Raw genomic sequence first — 22,500 nt, 5'->3', positions numbered from 1 at the left:
TGTTATTGATAACAAGGATAAATCTCAAGAAGAACCAGAAAATAAAAAAGAAAAGGGAGTAATGGGTGATGGGCGAGTACTTGGAATTGACGAAATAAAAGGCGAATTCGTAAAAGACGAGGAAGCAGCTATTAATGATTTTGGAAAGATATCAAGAGAAATGATGACTACCCAAAACGGTGTAAATAGTGATACACAGGAGACAGCTGGGGTGGAAAAAAACGTTGAGCTTAGCAAACAGTCGGAGAGTGAAAAAGAAGAAACTGATAATACCGTACAAAAGACGGACTTAAGCAATATGTCTGATATGTCTGAATCAGACACTGGAGATGAGACGGAGGAAGAAATGGAAGAATGTAATGCAAATGAAAAAGTGGTTGAAATTAATGGTGAAAATGGGACAAAAGAAAATGTAGAAAATGAAGAGGTAATAACACGTGATGCTGAAAAAATAGAAATAGGAAAGAAAGAAAACACAACAAATGATAAATTGGAAATTCTTGATGACGATGACCCCGAAGAGGAAATAGAGGGGTCGGATAGCCAGCTTGAAACAAATGACACTGATGAGATGAAAGAAGAAACAGAAGAAAGCAATGACAGCAAGTCTGAAATGGTTGAGCATGATGACATGACGGAGTTAATAGAAGATAACATAAATACAAACTCTGAAACAACAGATTCTATTGAGATAAAAGAGGGAACAGAAAATTATACAAATAGCAAGTCTGAAATAAATAATGATGATGAGGAGGAGGAGGAGGGGGAGGAAGATAATAACGATGATGGTGATGTTGAGATGATAGTAGAAATAGAAGAAAATGGAAATGATTGTGAAAGGAGTAACGCCGAAAAGGTGATGGAAGAAAAAGATACGAATGAAATGCGTAGCATGGTTAAAACAGTTGATGCCATTCAGGGTAAAGAAGAAACAGTTGAGAAATCCACTGAACAAGAGGTAGAAGAATTAAATGAGGCCATTAAGGCAAGTGAAGAGGAAAATATAGAATGCGCTGTAGTTGATAGTGAGAATGCTAAAGGGGAAAGCTTGCGTGACGTGACATCGATAAAAGATACGAAAGACGGAGATGACGGAGAAAGCTTAATTGCTTTAATAAATGGGTACGATCACACAGATAAGGGCGAGAAAAGACCAGACAAACCAATCGAAGAAGGCGAAGTCCTTCATAAAGCTATCCTTGCGAATGATTCAGGAGATGCTGTGAATAATAATGACTCTATGACTGAAAAGAGGGAAATGAAAGAAAAAGCTGATGAAGGTTCTCCCTCTGTTACTTCAAAGAAAAAGATGGACAGCGAAACCCCGTAAAGGATAACTCAGAAGAGAAGGTCTTGGATAAAAATGGAAATAAAGCCAACAAGGGTAACGAAACCAAAGATCAGAAGCAGCGCAAAAGGGGTCGGCAGACTTCAGGTGAGAAAAAGAAGAGTTACTTCGAAGGGGAAGAATTCGAAAGGAGGAGCGCCCTGGCAACCCTCATGGATAAAGGTATTCTCGAGATGGAGATTCTTACGCATCCTACGAGTTCTTTGCAGTTCTCAGATATTGCCAAGAAAATACTGAAAGAAGTGCAAGATAGTCGAGCTGACAGATTTCACAAGAATCCCAAACCAATGCCACGGACTATTCATCCCACCAAGACAATCAAGGGAAAAGACCCCTTTGAATGGAACGCCAAATCATCTCTAAGTATTGGTGGTCAAAATGTAACTGATGCTATTATGAAAGGCACTGTAGATAGCGAACTGAAATTCAAACAAGGAGAGCCTAGCGATTCACTGCCAACGCTGAAACATGACACAGATATGATAGTACAGTCCGAAAAAGACTTCATTGATTCTCTGCAAATATCAGACCTTACCAGATCTACAAGACTAAGCGATGGTGATATGAATCAATTTTCAGCATTACTTAAGAAGCCAGATAAGATAGATGAATCGCCCAAGCCACAGGAAAAGACACCCGATGTCTTGCATTCGTGTATCAAGGTGTTTAGCCCCTTAAAGACGGGTGTTTCAATAACTAGAGAGGACGACTACTGCCAAGAAATCTCGAGTAGGTCCAAGCTACTTAAGCCTTCGGTGACTTTTCGGATAGACGAAGGGAATGGCAATAGAAGCAGCAAACATAACTCTAAAAAGTCCAAAGGTGAATCTCACACTCATGATGCTTTGCCCTTGACTCCGTCTCCATCAGCTTCCGAATGCTCTTCTCCGTCGGTATCGCCCACTGATCACTCTCTAACACCTGTTTCTCTGACGGAAGTCACTCCTTCGTTGCCTTCATCGTATATTACCTCGACGGATTCACTTCCTATCCATCAAACTCCTCCACCGCTCACGCCCATTGAGAATTCTCTCTCTTCTTCTTCTCCCCCAATTATATCTTCCCCCTCATGCTCTATTTCCGATTTTTCTGGTCCTCCTTTGCATCATAAAACGTCTACCCACCCAGACAGTTTTTCCTCTCCAGATACCTCTTCTTCTCTTCCCACCCCACCCGAAAATACTTCTTCTCTTCTTACTCTCTCAGAATCTTCCTCATCTTTCCTACTTCCTTAGAGTCTTCCTCACAAAATACTCATAGTGTATCCTCCTCCTCCTCCTCCTCCACTTCTTCCTCTTCAATTCATCCCATTTCTACTACTATTCCTGAACCCTCCTCCTCCCCAGGTGTGCCCTCTTCTCCTCTTACTTCCCCATCGGCTTTGTCACAAACAGCTCATTCAGAAGTTACACTTCCACCACCGCCCCCGCCTCCTCCTCCTCCTCCCCCTCCCCCTCCTCCCCAAGAGCTCTCCAACGATATACCAAGACCCCCATCTTGCTTTACTAATTTACTATTGAAAGAGGATGTCTCATTGGCCATTGCACGGCCAACCCACCTTCCCACTTCCCCATCAAAAACACCACCGTTGCTTTATTCCCCTCAAAAAGTTACACCACCAAAACCATACGTACGAAAATTCACCTTTTCTTCTGTCTCCCCTTCCGAGAAGTTTCTCCCCCCTGTTTCTCCTCTCCAAAAGTCTCTAATTCCCCAGTTATCACCCCCATCTTCTTTTGCCCTTCCTATGATGGCTACAGAACACGGTGGTGGATCTATTAAACCATCTACGGCGGTAGCTGGAGAGCCTCTGAAACCTGACACTTGTGATCCTAAAAGGCTGGAGGCCGAAGGTGAGAGGACGTATCAGTGTTCCGCGGACACTGGTCCTGGGAGGGTGTTGCATGAACGCTCTGTTGATCACACTGCTTGCACGTGCAGTGATAAGCAACTCGGGAGTAAGGGAGTACATTGTTCTGAACACAGAAACGGCGTTGTAGATGCGCTTAGCGGTAGTGAAAGTAATCATGAAACAGACAATGCAACTAATGTCTGTTGTAATTTAAAGGTAAAACAAAGCAAGGAATTCAAAAGTGATAGTGATTTAAACATTGTTACTGATACGTCCCACAATGCAAGTTTCATTCTTTCGAATGTGTCAAGCGTAACTGAAAACAGTGACGTCATAAAATTGGATGACGTCACTTTAGTTGCTTCAGGAGAGGAGGATCTTTATGAACAATACAACTCTTCACGAAGAACTGATGCTTCCTCCTCCGTGGAAATTTTGGAAAATGAGGCTAATGAGTACAAGGAAACTGGAAAGACAGAAGTAAAGCGAAACATAAAAAATGGAAAATCAGCAGCTGTATGCGACACTCAGGGAAATGAAAATGGTAAAAACCTAGTGCTTGATAATGACCCCGAAAATTTAGAAGGCCCTTGGTCATCCCCACAACTAGCAAAAGTTGTTCAGGAATTAGTGGTGTGTAAGAAATTCAACATGACAACAGCTCAAGCTAAAAAACGACAACACAACATCAGCCGTTTAGATATTCCTACTAAAGATAGAACAGTAATATTTGATAGCAGTAAGCTATCCTCCAAAGCAAAAACAGAAAAGGTCGATGAAATATCCGGAGTAGGCGGTTTAGAAACTAAAAAAAATAGTGATTCCCAAGAGGATCTTCTAAAAGGGGTGGCAAGAAAGTTGAAAAATTCTGCCAGTCGCAGCAGCAAAAAACTGGGAAATACGAAAGATAAAAATTATGAGGCCACGCCAGGTACGTTAGAACCTCTTAACAGTTCACAACAACAAGATGAGGGAGGAAATAATAATCCGGGAGCAGAGGGGCGTAGACTTTATACAAAAAATCCGAGGAATGACGGCAAGAAATCATTTACGCATAGAAGCAAATTTTTTGGAAGAGGTCACAGTGATGTTAATAAGAATGATGGGACCAGAGGCAAAGGCAAACCTAGTGAGGAAAGTAAAGTTTTGCCATCACCGAAAATTGAGAAACTCAGTCATTCACCTCAATTTCATAAAGGAAAGCTATCTTCGAGTGCAAAGAAAGATGGTTTAGTCACTCAATTTACTCCAAACCAATCGCCAATGAGAATAAGAAATCAGTCGTCACTCAAAGGATCTCCCAAATCTGAATCACGTAGGAGTAGCTGTTCTTCTAGCTGCCATTCACCCAGACTAAATTCGTCTCGAAGAAATTCTCCAAGATTAAGCTCAAAAACTACTAGCTCTAGTTCCCCCAAATCTTCACCTAAGGCTGAATCTCCATACGTATCGTCTCCAAAGTCACATAAGAAGATAGCGTCTCCCAAAACATCGAAAAATTCCCCATCACCAAGATTAACGCATGGAAAAATCGTAAAACCAGTATCCTCACACGGAAAAAATCCTTCCCCAAGATCACCCAAAAATTCACCGTCATTTAGTCGCAAAAGAACAGACACTTCTAAGCAGAAGCTTGGTAAACCAGATGCGAAGAAAAATTCTAGCAATGGAGACTCTCGCAGGAGTAGCATTTCTTCTGTTACAGGAGTTGAAGATACAAAGAGCAGTGATACAGAGTCACAGAAAGATAAGGGTAAGAAGGAAGAAATTGCTGAAGAGACCATAGATACACATGAAACTAAGGAAAACGAAAATCACGCTAATGAGAGCAATGATGCAAACATCAAAATAGATGAGGAATTAGCAGAAGAGGGAAATTTGAGTGTAAATAAAACAAGAAAAGAACTTGATGAAGAAGGTAAAATGGGTAACAAAAACATCGTTGATGAATTAAATGAGAAAAGGGAAGATGTAAGTAACGTAGACAGAGCAACCAAACCTTTTAAAGTAATGCGTAAAGAAATGTCAGACTGTAGACAACGTTTAGACACTTTTATTGAAAATAGATCTCAGCCGGAGAATCGTCAACGCTTCGTTTATATGGCTTCAAAAATGAGTGGGAAGTTAGATACCGAGATTATTCAATTCTTTGAAAACCAGCAACAAAAGCCTAGAGAAATATCACGAAATGAAAAGCTAATTCAGGAGCATTTCAAGGGTAGCTCAAAATCTGAAAAAAGGAGCAAATTTATTGGCAGTTTTTGTGAAAAATCAATTGAAAATATCGCAGCTTCTGACAGCGAAATGACAGATAATGCATTAGAATATGGTAATAAAAAAGTGGATGATCAGACGGAAAACGAAAGCTTAAACAAGGGCGTTTCCTCCAAAGAAAACTCAACTCAAGATGAAACAGAGGAAGAAAAAATTGAAACTGATAGGCAAGAAAGGCGTGAATTAGACTTTGAACCCAAGAATAAACTTGATTTAGAGAAAACACTCGTAAGAACAGAAAAATCAACAGAAAATGAGGTATCGAATAAAGTTATGCCTAAGACTGATCCAAAACTTAAAGTTATAGAAAAAGGCATAACATCAGACATTAAAGAGATTAAGGAGGACAGTTCCTTTAAAGCGGTAAAAAAGGGCGAAGAAAATAACTGTATTCCTATTCAGTGTGAAAGAAGTAATCAAGAGAAACCCGAAGACATGGGTAAAATAAGAAACTCGATACCTGAGAAGAGTAACACGAAACAGGAAGATAATAATGATACCTCTAATTATGGTGAGGAGAAGATGGAAGCAGAAGAATTGAATTATATAAAATCGCAAGACGTTAACCAGAATGAGAATGAGCTAACTAAAGATGTTCTTGATGAAGGTTTGGAGATAAAAGACAATGTTAAACAAGAACAAAATACCATAAAAATATCTGTAACACGAAGGGATGAAATGATTGCAAGGTTCAAGCAAGATGATGGAATAATGATTGAAAAAATACGCTCTATTAAAGGAAGCATGAATGACCAAATATCAGATTCAAAGAAAGCTGATAATGTAGATGCTGGATCTACTGAAAAATACGAGAAACCAGTAACAATATGCGAAAGTCAAGAAAAAGCAGATGAAATAGATGAGCTCGAAAAAATCTCTCTTATTGATGATGAAGTTGATGATGCTTTAACGGAGGAAGAGCATAAAGCCTCAGTAGTTACTGAGACAGAGAGAAAACTTAATGATTGTGAAGTGATGGTCTTAGATACCAAAGAACTATCCGATGATAAATATTACACTGATAACATAATAGAAACAAAAACTACACAAATGAGAGTTAGCCTTTTACCTAAGACTGCAGACCAAATTAAGACTGGCATACAAGGGGAAAAAAATCTGATTACTTTTACAAATTCCAATACTACGCATGAGGCAAATGAAACTTCAAAAGACACTAAGAAAGAAGAAATTATTAGATCTCCTACAACTGTAAAACAAGACACACACAGTGTTCATTTTACATTAAGTGCAATAGACATTGGGAGAAGCAGAGAATGCGCGAGTCCAAATAGTGAAGAGGATGGGGAAGAAACGTGTGTCATTTCCTCAACATCTTTTGAATTATCAAAAACTGATGGCTCACAGCAAACTGTTTCTACTCCTAATTTGAATAACTCTACAGTATTAGATGAGGATGTCTTTGAAACCAATCAGAATGCAAGTGATGTTACATCTTTGAAGCAAGAGAAGTTGAGATTGCTTATACGGAAATCGAAGTTTTTGGGAGCCATAGTGACCTTCATGCTCAGAGTGCCTATACAAATGCAAAACAGGTGCCAGAAGTTACCTATGTTAATATTCCTTTAAAAGCAAATCTACTGAATTCTAGTGGGAATGAGATAAAGATTGAGAATATTAGATTGGGAGGAGAGCCGGAGAAGGAAAGGTCTCCTACTCAAAAAGAAAACAAGGTTCCAAAGAAACTAGTACCAAACCATCGTAGACTTACGAAGACTATATCAGAAGGAAACTTTAGGCTTGGAGGCGAGACGACATCAGAAAATAAGGAAGGTTGTGCCTCAAAGGCGGCTCATTTGCCTTCTTTCAAAAGAAGTCAAACTGAGAGTGAGTTTGAGAAAGGTAAACTTGAGGCTGCTGTGACTGATGTTAATAAAACTTCAACAGTTAGTGAAATATTTGCTCGTGGTGTATCAGGAAAGATTAGGGCGAAGAGCCGTAGTGTTGAGAACATCCGGCTCTCCAGTCTCAGTTGTGTTGAGATTCAGAATCCTATTGATACACCATCTATCATAAAAAGCAATTCTTCTTGCCGTATTGTTGGTGTACTGAAAAAGAAGGATTCTCGGGAAAATGTTTTAGATCTTATGTCCCCTCCTCAAGGAAAAGACGTTGTTGAATCAGATATTTATGAAAATAAATCCACAGTAAACCAAGATAGAAGTGCAAATCAAGATGATAAGAAAACCCAAAAGTACCTTTACAAACAGAATTCATTATTAAGAACAGCGACAGAGCAGATAGAATCAACTGTTCTAGAACAGACCCAACCTTTAGAGTCAATTGTTAAGGAATCTATCAAACCAGTGGAAGTCTTACAAGGAAAATTGTCTGTAAGTGATAATATGGCAAATGAAAGTCACATTTATGAAAATGTTCCTGAAATTTATAAAGCCGGAGTTATAGACATTTCCACACACAATGAAGCAGAAACTAGGGTTAGGGCTGCAGAAGAAACACAAAAAAAATCTGTCGCAAAAGTTATTCATATTTATGAAAATCTCCCAGCACCTGGCAAATTGTTAGATCCACCTCCTGGAAAGATGAAAGATGTCTCCCAAAATCTCTCTGACACCATAAGTTTAGGTAGCGCTGTAGCTGGAATACTGAAATCTCAACATGTTCAGGAACACAGTATTCTAAAGAAAGAAAATTCATGCAGTCCCAGTTTATCTTATAGTGAAATGACAGAAACTAGGGAATACTCTAGGTCCCCTATAATATCTGGGAGGCCGCCTAAAATTTCATCAGAGCCAACCTCACCAAGGCGATCAACTTTTGAGAAATCTTCATTGAAAAGAAGGCAGCCAGAATCTGAAAGTAGAACAGAAAAGCAGAAATCAAATTATATGAGGCAAAGGTCAGTTCGTGTGGGAATTTTAAAGAAACAAAAATCAGATATTACTGGAGTTAGGCTTCAAAAGCTTCATTACTTTGATAATGAATTCCCAGGAGAACGTAGGAGGTCTTATTCCATTGGTTCTGAACTTGGAAAAGGTTCAAAGTCTGGTAAACGTGATGGGAGTGATGATCAGAATAATGAAAGCCTTGAAATGTCCCAAGAAACTTCGAAGTTAGAAATTACTGAATTAGAACGGCGGTGTCATAGTTCTATCAGTACTAGTAGTAATAGCAGCAAAAGTAGTGCAATTGATCGGATACTACAAAGTTGTGCCCCGTGTATTTCAAGCAATACTGGTTCAACTTTAGATTTAACTCAAAAGCCTATTGTACATCCCTCAGCTGGTGAATCTGATACAGATTCATCTAATAAGGGTCAATTGGCAGAGGAATCCCTGGTCAGTGAAAGTGATTCAAAGAGGATTCAAAACACAAGACCCTACCAGGTAAGCTCTAGACCAACTTTCAGAGCATCTTCATCTTCCTCTGATGTTGGTGCTTCTTGGAGTTCGGAGGCTCTCTCCGAAATACCATCAATCACACAAGTGGCACAGAATGAAGATCTTACTGTTAAATCGGGACACCTTGATATTACATCAACTGCAGAAAAAGAAATGAAATTACCAAGTGAATCAATCTCTGTCCTTAATCTTAGCACAACAAAGTCATCACTTTCAGCAGAGGAATCTGTGGTTGTGGCTCCATCTGAAACTAGTTCCGTTACTGATGATATTGTGAGCACAGACATGGAAGAAAAGTATAGTCTTCAGGTGAGCTGTGATAGGGATGGTTCAAATTCAACTCTTCAACAAGGAGAAACTGGGGAGACAGATTTTTACAGTGAAATGCTAGACACTATTCTCAGTGTTGTTGATTCCCAGGACCCTGCTAACTCTGCTAATCCTACAGAATTAGTCTCTTCATCAGAGGCAACTGGAACAAAAGCTTTGGCAGTTTCTTCAAAATACGCGAACAATACAATGGTAGAGTCGCAAAACAATTCTAAGCCACAAGTACTATCTGTGACTGTTTCTGCTGAACAACAGTGTGAAATACCAGAGAATCATGAGCCAGGTTCTCCTAAAAAGGAGGAAGTCGAACGAAGAGCAGGAATAAGCGACTCTGATTCAACAGCAAGTCTTGATTCGGAACTGGCTGAAGTGCGTCGACGTGTAACTGAGCGATTTCCCCCTGCTCCTCGTGAAGGATCTCAAGCAAGTCAAGAGTCGGTTTTGGCTTCTCCAAGTGCTGTCTGTCCAATGCCTAATTGTACCGCGTGTCGTTCCCAAAGTATCAACTCTTCAGAACCTTTAGTTTTCAGTTTTGATAAATCCATAGCTTCAACATGCTGTGAACCTGCAAGAGCAGCAAGTTTATCATATGTGGACCAAGCATGTGATAAAAACAAGAAAGGCATGTTTTTAAGGTCTACCAGTCTTCCTTATGATTCGGAAGTATATCTAAATAGGGAACCTCCATGTATCAATGACCAAGACGAAGAAGAATACGTGGTAGCTGTTACAAAAGATACTGGGAGGCATACACCACAGTCAATAGCTCTTCATGTAAATTATTCTACCCAGTTAGAAGTAAGGCTCCCAGGAAGTTCTCTTCAAGCCATGCACGAACAGATGTCTTTGGATGAACAGTCATCAGAGAGCACTCCAGATCAAGATAGTTCTCAAAAGACCCCTGTACCTGCAGATAGCTCTCCAAAAGACGACGCTCCCTCTGTCTCAAACAGTGACGAACAGAAAGGTGAGGCTAATGCCAATGTTTTGCGGGGTTTCATTACTGACTTTGTCATCAGAACACTTTTGGTTTTAGGATCATTTTGCATACTTCTTTTGCTTATCAGTGACCCATTATTAAATCTATAATTTCGGCGGTTCCTTGAAACGACGAGGCAGTGCTGTACGTTTCAAGATCATTTAAGTAGTTGATATACCAACATAAAACCCTTTCGAATAGTTCCTGTAAGTAAAGATTTAATTTGTCCAAATTCAGAATATGTAAATATAGTGTTGATGTAGATAATAAGCTATGATTAAATCTCATAACAAAAGTAAATATTTCTATGGTTTTAGAAAAGTTTAACATATACTGGGTGATACTGAAGAAAGAAATAAATTGGTAAATTTATAGAACACGGAATTATATTTCCAATAAAAAAAAAGACTTTCCTACTGTAAATATTGTGCTTTCAACGAATTTGACCATTATTTCCAATGTAAATCAACCGTTCTTGCGGTATTCCCCCCTTCCCCCTTCCCGACAGACACAGGTGGGAACCTGGGACTTTGGGTGGTTGAAGACAGGAAAAAATGTGATTGTGTAATTCTTTTGAGATTCGTAAAAGGCCACAGAACTTAACACTCCCCTCACAACCTATCCTAGTAGTTTCCAAGTCACAGATCTAACCGGGGGACAAGTCCCCTGGACCCCCCTTCCCAGGTCACCGACCTAGCCCAGGGACCCGGCTTCCCATTCACAAACCTGCTCAGGTCGCAGACGGTGTGTTTGTCACAAAACTGCCTATGTCACAATCAATCAAGCATGCAAACATGCAAAAATATAGGAGGAAGAGCCACGTACAAACGAACGAACATGATTAATTCCATTGGTAGAAAGAAAGTGGGAGTAGGGCTAATGCGCAGGAAGTATAAAGTATTTCATATGCAACAAGGTGTGTACAAACGTACGAACAGGAGCGGATACGTGTGTGTTTTGTAAAATGTAAACGAGAGTGAAATATATATTCCATGGGAATAGGATGTTAATATTTTGCGTAACTTTTCGTTGATTTATTTTGTGTCCCAAAGAATAAAGTATAGAGAAGAAAAGGTTAGTTTTCCCCACCCCGGTTCCCACTGGGGTGTCCCTATTACAGTAAGGTATCTTAATAACCATTTACTTACAATGGAAATAAACGTCATAAAAGAAAACATATATATATATATATATATATATATATATATATATAAAACGGCATTCATTTATTAGTAAAGCTTTTTCCTTGTTTTTCTATAATAATACCAATAAATCTTGGTATTTTCAAGTTATGAGTAGGACAAGATAAAATTTGATGATTTACCGTGTTTCATGAAACAAAAAAACTTTTGGCTTTTTAATGTAATTGCTTAGTCAGCTACTCATTATTTTTCTTCAATTGTACCACAAGAGTGCAAAAAAGCCGGAACATAACCATAATTTCTTATAGTTTTTTTGTAGATAAATAAACAAATCAAAACGTGAGCTAATTCACTCAGGCTTTGTATAATCTTTTTTTTTCTAATTTTACCATGCCAACTTTTATTCTCAATTCTCTACTTTTTATGAATATATTTTAGTCTTTAAATGACAAGTCTCTCTCTCTCTCTCTCTCTCTCTCTCTCTCTCTCTCTCTCTCTCTCTCTCTCTCTCTCTCTGCAATTGCAATATTTTACCATCACAAACCATGAGGTGTTTGTCCTCATCATTATAAATTATTTTTTTACGGGCAGATGTTTAATTATATTTTTTTCTTATGTATTATTCTGAAGGTGTATTGTAGATAAATTCGGAGATGAATGATGTGAGAAATTACCCTTCAGTTAAATTCCTTTATTCTGATTCTTGATATGATATACAACTTTGTACTGTTGAAATATTCTGTGAACTGCTTGCAGCAAGGGCTCCTGATATTAACACCGATATTTATAGATTGATAAAAATTTTATATCAGGGTCTTATTCATAGGTATTTGGGTATAAAAGAAAATCTTTCTAATTTTGTTTCAAACTCACAAAATACTAAGAGTATGTATTTTCATAAGTAGCTGAAGTGGAACTACGAGTATAAATTGCACAACCATTATTGTATTTTCCTAACTTTTATTGTATATCTATGAAATATTGTACGTAGGTAGGTTTTTAATTATTCTTCATCATCATCATCTCCTACGGCTATTGACGCAAAGGGTCACGGTTAGATTTCGCCAGTCGTCTCTATCTTGAGCTTTTAAATCAATACTTTTCCATTCATCATCTACTTCAATCTTCATAGTCCTCAACCATGTAGGCCTGTAATTGTTAATGGGACAATATTATGGCGTATTTTCTTATTATGAATCGCTAGTTTTTCGGAAAATTCCTGTGTATTCCAACATAAGGCTGTGTGTCTTAACAGTGGATTTCTCCTGAAAAAAAAATATCCATCCAAAGGTTAATTACTGAAACTTCCATGCAGAATGATTTTACACGAAAGGGACACATACACAAACATATACATACAATACACACACACACACACACACACACATATATATATATAGAGATAGAGAGAGAGAGAGAGAGAGAGAGAGAGAGAGAGAGAGAGAGAGAGAGAGAGAGAGAGAGAGAGAGAGAGAGAGAAATGGGGCCACTGTTTTACTGAGAAAGAGTCTATGAATGTACCTAACTCTAATAAAATGCCATCATTACCGTTCAAGTTTTGTCAATCTTAGAGATCGAAGGTTTATCTTGCAGACTGCACGGTATTAGTGTCTTGTCCTCAATTCAGTACTGCCATATGAATATGTATGTGCAAAGTCAAATTTTACCCGTGCGTTTGTTTGTTGCATTTCCTATCGACCTGTAGGTTTACAAAAAGATGTAAGACATTGATAGGGTGCTATAATACGTGACTCCTAAGTATTGTACTACAGTATTTTATGAATGCTAAATGGTAACTGCTTTCCCCTTCAATACCCACGGTGTGCGTTTTCAGTGCATTTCTGCAAGCTCGCAATCATAGAAAATGTAATAAGATAAATTTACCTTTCAGTAGGTTGGACTATACTAGTTATTTTATAATCCTGTACTGCTACGCTACAGAATTGGAAAGTATTTCGTGTAAAAAAATTTAGTATCCAACTTATTTCTTTGCTTTGTTTCACAAAGTTGCCCTATATAATTTTGACTGTAATAGTAAGTATGTATCAGAAGAAATTTAGAGTCGTTTCCTAGTATACAAAATTAAGGCTTACTGACAGTAAAGATATCATATTAATGTTGATACTGATTTTATCACAGCTTCCCTAATCGCGTTCAATCTGGAAGGTTTTTTTTTGAGCAATTCTATAAAAGTAGAAGCTTTTTACCTCGTTAAGATTTAGATGTTAAGGATGTTTTAATAATCTGGCCTTCGAGTGGGTAATAAAATATGATAGGTAACCAGAATCCTGTAATATAGATAGGCTTCAAGATATCCTACTGTCAACAAAGACTTATTAAATCCACACACTCAAAGACGCACGCACACCACATATTATAATATACATGTGTATATATATGTATATGTGTGTTTGCGTGTTAGTGTATTTAAAATGTGCACATGTGTGTATATTTATAATGAATTTATTTGTATGTATATTTTATGAACGGATTTAAAGTCGTTATAACCACTGATTGGTATATAATGGAATAATATAAGGAATTGACTTTAACTTTTCGAAGTTATTGGGCAGCTTGCTTTATTAAGCTGCTTTCTTATGTTTACTTTCCCACATGCTTAAGGATCCTATTTAAAATTATAAATGAACCAATTTGAGTAAATAAATCCTGTTGCTGAGTGTGTTCTTTTAGCTCTGGAATAAATGTAAACATGTGAAATTGCTGTGTATGTCCCCTTACTATAGACACGTCGGAATATAATCTTGATGGCACCTACTACCTTGAAATAAAAAATTATTTTTCTCCATATATAAATGTTTGTGTATAGAAAATACAAGCACCTGTATACTTATGCATAATTTGAAAAGCCTTTTTATAGATATGCAATTTCTTTTTGTCATTCCTCTACGCGTTTTGTTTGGAGATTTTTTTCCAGTAGATATAAAGCATCTCTTATGAAAGCTCATTTAATAAATTGTCAAGTTGTAATAGTTTCTACGTCTTTAAATATTTATTCTTAAAATTCACCTGTGCGATCTCGTGAACGAGTTTACCTCGGACATTATCCTTTTGATTTACTCTTGATCTTTTGAAGTAAAATGCACCCTTATGAAAAACTGTTAAACTGTTGATCACGTAGTCTAGTGAGTTTATTTCCACCTACTGCCAAACTGGTACGTTTTCGTTCCCCTCCGTTGCTAAGATGTGACACTTTCTACCGCTAGGGTTTGGAAGTTTCTGCCTGCTTTCGTTTTTCCAGAGAATGGAAGATCCACGTCTTTCTTTGTCACCTCCTCACTTCCTTTGTTTTCCTAGTTTTGGTTATCCTCGTTCGTTGTTTAGAAATATGTTATCGGGGTGTTCATATTTGTGTGTGTTTGTGTGCTTTGAGCTTAATTCAGAATGCCATCCATAACTTAACTGAATCCTAATTAAACATATTTTGCTGATATTTGTCGAATGTTTTCCTATTTATAAGAAAAGTTCCGAAGCTAACTGTACAAGTACTTAGCCGGAAAACATTGTTTTCTTAGATGTAAAATTGATGTGTTTCATGATGCTCATTTCCATTACCATTGATCAATTATTCACGGTCGTATAAAAAAATCTATAGTATAATTATTAATCTCATTTTTAACTAACAGCGCAAACCTTCACCGAAGTCAAATATCGACACACGTATGATGACTGAGGCATCCAAAATCTAATGAGCCATAAAATGCATATTCATTTTTGTATGAATGTTATATCAAAGGACTGTTTCATGTTTTTCAGGGGTAAAGGTACATCAGATTATTAGTTTAAATTCTAAATGACCCCACCTGAATTTCGAATATATATTGTATGTATGTATGTATGTATATATATATATATATATATATATATATATATATATATATATATATATATATATATATATGTATATATGTGTGTGTGTGTGTGTATGTATGTATGTATGTATGTATGTATGTAATGTATATATATATATATATATATATATATATATATATATATATATATATATATATATATATATATATATATATATATATATATATATATATATATATATATAATGATGAATTAGGGGCTAAAGTTTTGCGTTCAAGTCAGTGTCACTGGTTTGGTTGCCCATTTTCTCCTTTGGTGGAAAAAAAATGTTTTTTTTTTTTTTTTTTTTAGGATTTCATTTGATCATCAGTTATTCCATATTTACAACAAAATGCTAATTTGTTGATTTTAACCAAATGATTGATACCATTTAGTTCCCTTTAAATGCTACCTGGCATGGCAAATGGGTCAGCTTCGTTTTTATTTAGTATTTTACATACTGTACGTAATTTTGAGTAGGGTTAAGAATTCAGTTGGACAGAGAAAAGTAGTTTTTATTGTAATGTGATTTAAATAGACTAAACTTTTTTTTTCTGAGAAATACAAGTAGCTCATATTGTTTTACCTTTCTCGGATACTAATAAACTGAATGAGTAGAATAGCATGTCAAGTTGTCAACAGTATATCTAAGTAAGTCATCCGAGTAATCGTTTATTGGCTTTCATTTTACATACATGTATAATAAAAGTAACATTTTCCATAGATATTGTTTTAAATTTAAAATGTAATTAGATGCACTTACTTCAAATGCACAGGAAATCACGTTCGCAGACCCGTAATTATGTATTTATGCGATTATGGTCTTGTGGGAAGGCAATCTAACACCTTAACTTAGTCACGAAGCGTTTCCATTTAGAATAACATCACATTAAAGGTCCTGTATTATTTCAAGCTCTCCCATGCAAGTAGTGGAACCTCTTTGAGGGAATTAGGAGACAGAGGGCTCAAGAAATTGAGATAAGGAAAGGGGGCCTGGGCAGGGAGCCGTGTTGATAGTTGGAAGAAGGTTGACTAAGAGAAGAGGTTGGTTTAGGTGGTGGGGGGAGGGGGTCATCAGAAGCGTTAGGTTTCCCCCCAAGTAATGCGAGAAGTAACTTCCAGGATTTATATAAAAGGGGTGGGGAATCATGACAAGGAGTTGCCCTAGGGTGTGGGAGGAGTGGAGAAGTTCTGGGTGGAGGTTAGGTAGGAAGGCAACGATGAATTGACGTAGTTAAGAACCACGTAAACATAAAAGAAATAAGGCTAATCGGGTTGGGGGGAAATTTAGACGAGTTTTCTGGCACACAAAACAAATGAAGGAATTTATTCTTTTGGGAGGTTTTAAAATGCGATATTATTTTGTCCTAACTTTTGACAAGGAATAACTTAAATCAAATTGTTGGAAATGTAAATCTCATTTTTTTTCCTTCCCACACATTTTCCTTATCTTTCTCTCTGTTGTAGAACGAACGTACACGCACCCACATGCTTATATACGTTATTCATCTTTCTATTTTCCTATAAATAGAAGTATCTTTTACTTGTTACAGTTAGAACATCTATTATTGAGTTACTTCACCACGCACTATCAGTCATGTTTAATGTATCAGTTTCCCGAATATGCTATTCTAAATAAGGGAGGGCGTTCCTATTCATCTTAAATGCCGTTTCCGTATTCGACTGACTCTCTCTCTCTCTCTCTCTCTCTCTCTCTCTCTCTCTCTCTCTCTCTCTCTCTCTCTCTCTCTCTCTCTCTCTCTCTCTCTCTCTCTCTCTCTCCTAGCATCTTTATTTTTCTCTTGGGAATTTTATTGGACTATTATGCTAGCGACTGCTTTCCTGAGAACTAGCCAATCTTTCCAAATTCTAATATAATAATCTTACTAATAATCTTCTTTTATTGTGCTACTTCAATATTTTAAAATCCCTTTCTGTGCTTTTTCATCAAATCTCTAACCTCCAAACACTCTTATGTGAACTTTATTTCTGTATACCTCCATCTTACCATTTTATGAGTGTTTTGTGAAAATGCAAATGAAACAACGGTGATATTTTCTTCTTTTCCGTTGGATACTGTTCCACGCATGTTGAATAACTTCGAAAAGATTTTTTTTTATCCAAATTACGAGGATAATCTCTCTCTCTCTCTCTCTCTCTCTCTCTCTCTCTCTCTCTCTCTCTCTCTCTCTCTCTCTCTCTCTCTCTCTCTCTCTCTCTCTCTCTCTCTCTCTCTCTCTTTCATTTTATTTTTACCTTAGAATAATCATGTCTAAGGTTTATTGGCAGTAATCGGTTGTAAATAGTATGCTGTTATTTTTTGGAGAATGGCGTGTGGTTTCAGATTATACAATTGGGAATCACATGAAAATGTTTTCTTAAGATATCAAACAACAATTAAATAAATAAACAATTCATACATACAAACACACACTTATGTATATATATATACACACATATATATATACATATATATACATATATATATATATATATATATATATATATATATATATATATATATAATATATACACACACACATATATATATATATATATATATAATATATACACACACACATATATATATATATATATATGTGTGTGTGTGTGTGTGTGTGTGTGTACATTGCTTAAAATTCTACATTTGGTAGATAATTGTTAGTAGTTGATGGTGTTTAGTTCGAAAAGGTCATAATAGCGGCAATTTGGTTCCACACGAATTAGACTAGACTAGTTGAGAATCAGGACACCTTCTTGAATGATTTTTAGATATTGAAAAGGATACGATGAAAAGACTGATATTTAAAAGTGATGCGATAGTAATTGAGGATGATAGAGATAAACTCTTGAAACCAGTAACTAAGAAGGGCTTAAAATTGTTTGTGAGATGAGAAACTGTGAAGTTACTTTGAGTAAAAGTAAGGTTAAAAACAAATAAGAACAGGAATTATGAAACAATGAATATTCATATGTGTGGTGAAAGGATAGAAAAATTGTTCTTTCAAGATATTTAGGAGTAAATATAATTGATGATAATATGGTGACCGAGAATAGGAAGTCCAACATATGGGGAACATGAAACTGAAGGATATACTCAAATTATAGAGTGAACAGGAAAGTCAACCAGGAATGTATGATAGCACTGTTTAGCCAATTCTCTTTTATGGAAGTGAAGTTCGGGTGTTAAACCTTGAACGTATGCATTATGAAACCAATATGATGTGAATCTCGACATCGACCGAATCCATATGACAATTCCTCAATTAAAAATTTTAATATAACTTTCCAAAGGTCTCATGTCTCTCATTAATGCTTTTTCCATTCATTGGCGAAACTTTCAACTACCTGGTGTCTTGATGGAATAATAGCTTTGATAGTAATTGCTGTCAAAAATGATTTGTAAGGATCATTTGAAATTTCTGGACATGTGGATTAGTCTTAGCCGACTGAATAACCGCAGTTGAGGTAATTGCCTTTTCTCGAGTTGTGATTCTTCCTCTCCTGGAGAGCCTAACACTGTGGGGGAATGTTGAAGTTGACCAACTATAGAATGACTAGTATTGGAATGATACTACCCATATTTTTCCATGAAGAAATGGCCTTTAATATTGTGCTGTGAACAAAGAATGTTCAAGGATAGTTTGTTTAGGCAGGCATCCCATGATTACCTCGTTTTTTACGTTTTTTTTTTTTCCATTGCGATGAACAGCCGAATATTTTGTATTTTGGGGGTGGGGATGGCAGCTTATTGTCCTCTTATAGCCCAGGTTCGAAGAAACCAAGAAAGAGGACAAAAAAGGAGGGTGGGTTGTAACACGAGGGAGGATGTAAACCTTTCTTTTAAATAAGAAAGGATATTTTTACATGCGAACGAAAGGAACTTTTTTCTTTTCTTACTATGGTTAGAATATTTATATTCATAACTTGTTGACTTCAAATCCTTTTAACCTAGCAATTGGACGAGCTGTAACTTCTCATAGATTCTGACGTATATCATGAACAGCTGGTAAGAGGATAGCTCGATTCATACTATGGCTTCTTTTGGGTTAACGTAATAGATTACCTCTCCAACGGAAGCATACTATATTGGGGGGAATCGGTATCTTTTGACGCCGATATCATTTAAATGCCAAATAGTCACCATGTTACAGCTATATCAGATTAAGGTTGAAAGAGAAATAGAAGAGTTTAATAACGAAGAAATCTTTACCACTTGCGATACCCCTTAGAGTATGTTCACAGTTTTATTCTCTTATTTCCGTTAACAGTTGAATTTAGATGAGATGACATATTCATTTAGTCAGTGATAAATTATTTCATAATTTAATTTTTAGGCGTCAGTATATATATATATATATATATATATATATATATATATATATATATATATATATATATATATATATATATATATTATATATATATATGTATGTACAGTATATATATATATATATGTATGTATATATGTGTATATATGTATATAAATGTGTATATATATAAATATATATAGATACATATTTTTATATATGTGTATATATATGTATATATGTGTATATATATGTATATATGTGTATATATATCAATATATATTTATATATATAAATAAATATATTTATATAAATATATATTCTTTAAATCTAAACATCTTTTATATTTATTTTTCATTTGGTATTAAAGATACATCTAAATAGTCTTGCGTAAATCAAGACATAAGATCTGTCTATGAAGTTATTATGTTTTAGTTAGTGTTATAATATTCATTTACTCTCTCTCTCTCTCTCTCTCTCTCTCTCTCTCTCTCTCTCTCTCTCTCTCTCTCTCACACACACACACACACACACACACACACACACACACTAACTAACTAACTAATCTATTTCGGAATACAATTCAAAATGGAACGTTTAGCTGTAGATAAAGAACATTATATGTCAGAGAAAGATTTTGAGGGTTCGAAAATTAAAGCTATTTATATTTTATCTCTATTTTGTGATCTTGTGTATTCGTATTGCTTTGTGAAAACTCGTCCCCCCAAAAAATTAACTCCTTTTTGCTAGTTGAAATTATCAACCTTTCTGTTGGATAAAGCCTAATCATATATGAGACATCGTCATTTTGATTATCTTGAATCATCTCTTCAAACCAGTGTGACCTATATGGAGAAAATTAAGGTTCCACTTGCCCAAGCCCTGCTCGAAACCTTGAGCATTTCTCTTTTGTGGGAATGATTTCAAAAGTTATGTTGTTTTAGATGAGCTGAATAGATCTTTTCCTTGGGGCATTGGCAGTCTTCGTATCGTTGATTTCCCATGTGGTGTTCCGGACAGACTGGTCTGATGAGACATACCAACCTCAAAGGGTATCACGTCTCAACCACAAACTTCTGTGCCCTCGTCTTCGCCCCTGGAGTGCTTCTCCGCCTCATTCAGTTGTGCCAGGTTGTACAGGTGGTCGGTGAATCGAACTCAACGTCTCATTGTCTGTCATTTTTTTTTCGGTTTCTCTCTTCCCTCTGCTAATTGAGGACAAACACAGTTATCTCAAGAGTTAATTAGCCTAAAAAGCAGTTAGTGCTGTCTCTGTGGCCCTGTCCGTCTCTGGAAAGCACAGCCTGTGGTTGGCAGTCCTCAAGAGACACAGCACATCGACGGTATTGTATTTTGTTTCCTCTCTAATCTGCGGCAGCGTGGATGATCTTTTTTTATCCAGACTCTAAGAAGTGGATGACTAGCAGATTAGCCGAAAGAGAGGTCAAGATGTATTGTGTAAATCGCTGCTGCTCCTCCGCCTCCACTGCTTATTGCAGATGCGGACGAAAGCATCAAAGATCGCAAGTACAGACAGTGCCACTCTATAAGTTCCTGTCTCAAAGTCGTTTTCTGCAACAATTTTTTTATTCTTCATAAAATAATAAGATTGTCTTACTTGATAGACAACTTGGTGTGTCACTAAAATTAGTCTTCAAGAGATATTTTATTATTGAGAGTATTTCTCGTGTCAAATAACAGTTTCGGCATTAAGAATTGGCCGGATTTTTGTCACTGGATATTAATTTTTTGTCTACTTTCTATTAGTTTATTTACATTTGATATAACCTTGAAACAGATCTAAGAGCTTAAGCTATTTTAACTTTAAAGCGAAGACGTTACCATGAACTTGGCAACTTTAAGAATATCGTAGTCGGTTTCAGAGTAATTAGTAGCAACTGCGGTGTTAGTAATCAAGCATATTGAGTAACTTATCATTAACCATCACACCGAGTTACTAATATTTGCTCATTACTCTTAAACCGTTTTCATCATGGGGAACAGTGTTGGGTTTTATGCTGTGTCGCGTGAGGTTGGCTCTGGAAGGGTAATTAATCCAACACTTAGTGATCTGGACATTCTAACCGATCAGGGGCAAACTTCATCCAATGTGCAGAGGCTATCAGTCACTCGCATAGAGCCCGATTCTTCCCCAGGTCCTGGTTCAGATGCTTCTGATGGTCAGGATGGGGAAGTTATGTCAAAAAGTGCCACATCATGCTGCAGTGAATTCTCAGTCCAATCTTGCTCAGAAGTCTGTCATAAAGAGAAATCAGAAGATTCTAACGCTATGTATGTAGAACATACCATTACCCTAATTCCAGAGGCTTTTAAACTGCAGGATAATGATGCCTGGAAAGACATTGATAGCCATACTTCTAGTCAGCCTTATGTAGATAGCATTCAAGATGTCAATGGGTCAGAGGGTAGCAAAGATGGCAAAATTGATCCGCGTGAAGTCACTATAACAAATGCACTAGATTGCTCGTCTCCAAAAAGTTCTTCAACTTCATCCCTTAGTGGCAACAAAATCCCATCTGATGGTGTGCCCAGTAAAAAAAGACTAGACTATTATATTCCAGTTCAATCCACTAAAGTTATTGAATCTTTGCTCTTGGAGCTGCAGGAAGGAGAGGACCTTCCAGAGACACCACGACCGTCCATCACGAAAATACCTTGCCTTCTACCTCAGGTCCCCGGTGACCGCCCGGTAGTTTATACGGCCACAAACGCAGCTGACTGGAGATTGGGGACTATACTAGAAGAATCCGGCAGTCACAACAGGAAGAGCTTAAGTTTAGAAGAAGAAAAGAGGAAAGTAGATGCAAGCCTTGAAAAGTGTAACATCAGTGATGACGAAGATGGCTTGGTTATTGGGAGTGCCGTCAATGTTAATGACATAGATGCAGAAAGAAAAAAAGAGGAGGGTATTCAAATGTGTCTTGGGCCTTACGAAGAAAAGATCGAGAAGATCGAAGAGTATCTTTTAAATAGCAGTGACAGCCATGCAAGTAA

General features: G+C 36.7%; 3 protein-coding genes across 3 annotated transcripts in view; all 3 read left to right on the top strand.

Annotated features, from left to right (window-relative positions):
* LOC137616350 (dentin sialophosphoprotein-like) overlaps positions 1-1,429 on the top strand; it is a 2,495-nt gene extending 1,066 nt beyond the window's left edge. Inside the window, exon 1 of the mRNA XM_068346009.1 lies at positions 1-1,429. This exon is cut by the window's left edge and continues 1,066 nt beyond it. Within this exon, the coding sequence (XP_068202110.1) occupies positions 1-1,330 (1,330 nt within the window). The 3' untranslated portion in view covers positions 1,331-1,429.
* Positions 1,430-1,521: 92 nt separating this feature from the next.
* Positions 1,522-2,583, top strand: LOC137616777 (uncharacterized). Its single transcript, XM_068346774.1, has one exon. It carries the CDS (start codon positions 1,522-1,524, stop codon positions 2,581-2,583), a length of 1,062 nt encoding a protein of 353 aa, XP_068202875.1.
* A 294-nt stretch (positions 2,584-2,877) lies between these two features.
* The window catches only part of Liprin-gamma (liprin protein kazrin), a 162,220-nt gene continuing 142,597 nt past the window's right edge, over positions 2,878-22,500 (top strand). Inside the window, 2 exon segments of the mRNA XM_068346008.1 lie at positions 2,878-6,927; positions 6,930-10,151. Coding sequence (XP_068202109.1) covers positions 3,096-6,927; positions 6,930-10,151 — 7,054 coding nt within the window. The 5' untranslated portion in view covers positions 2,878-3,095.

This window comes from Palaemon carinicauda, chromosome 22 (genome assembly GCF_036898095.1).
Source record: "Palaemon carinicauda isolate YSFRI2023 chromosome 22, ASM3689809v2, whole genome shotgun sequence".
Classification (NCBI taxonomy): domain Eukaryota; kingdom Metazoa; phylum Arthropoda; class Malacostraca; order Decapoda; family Palaemonidae; genus Palaemon; species Palaemon carinicauda.
Note: the sequence above shows the minus strand (reverse complement) of the source record. Positions and strands in the feature narration are given on the sequence as shown.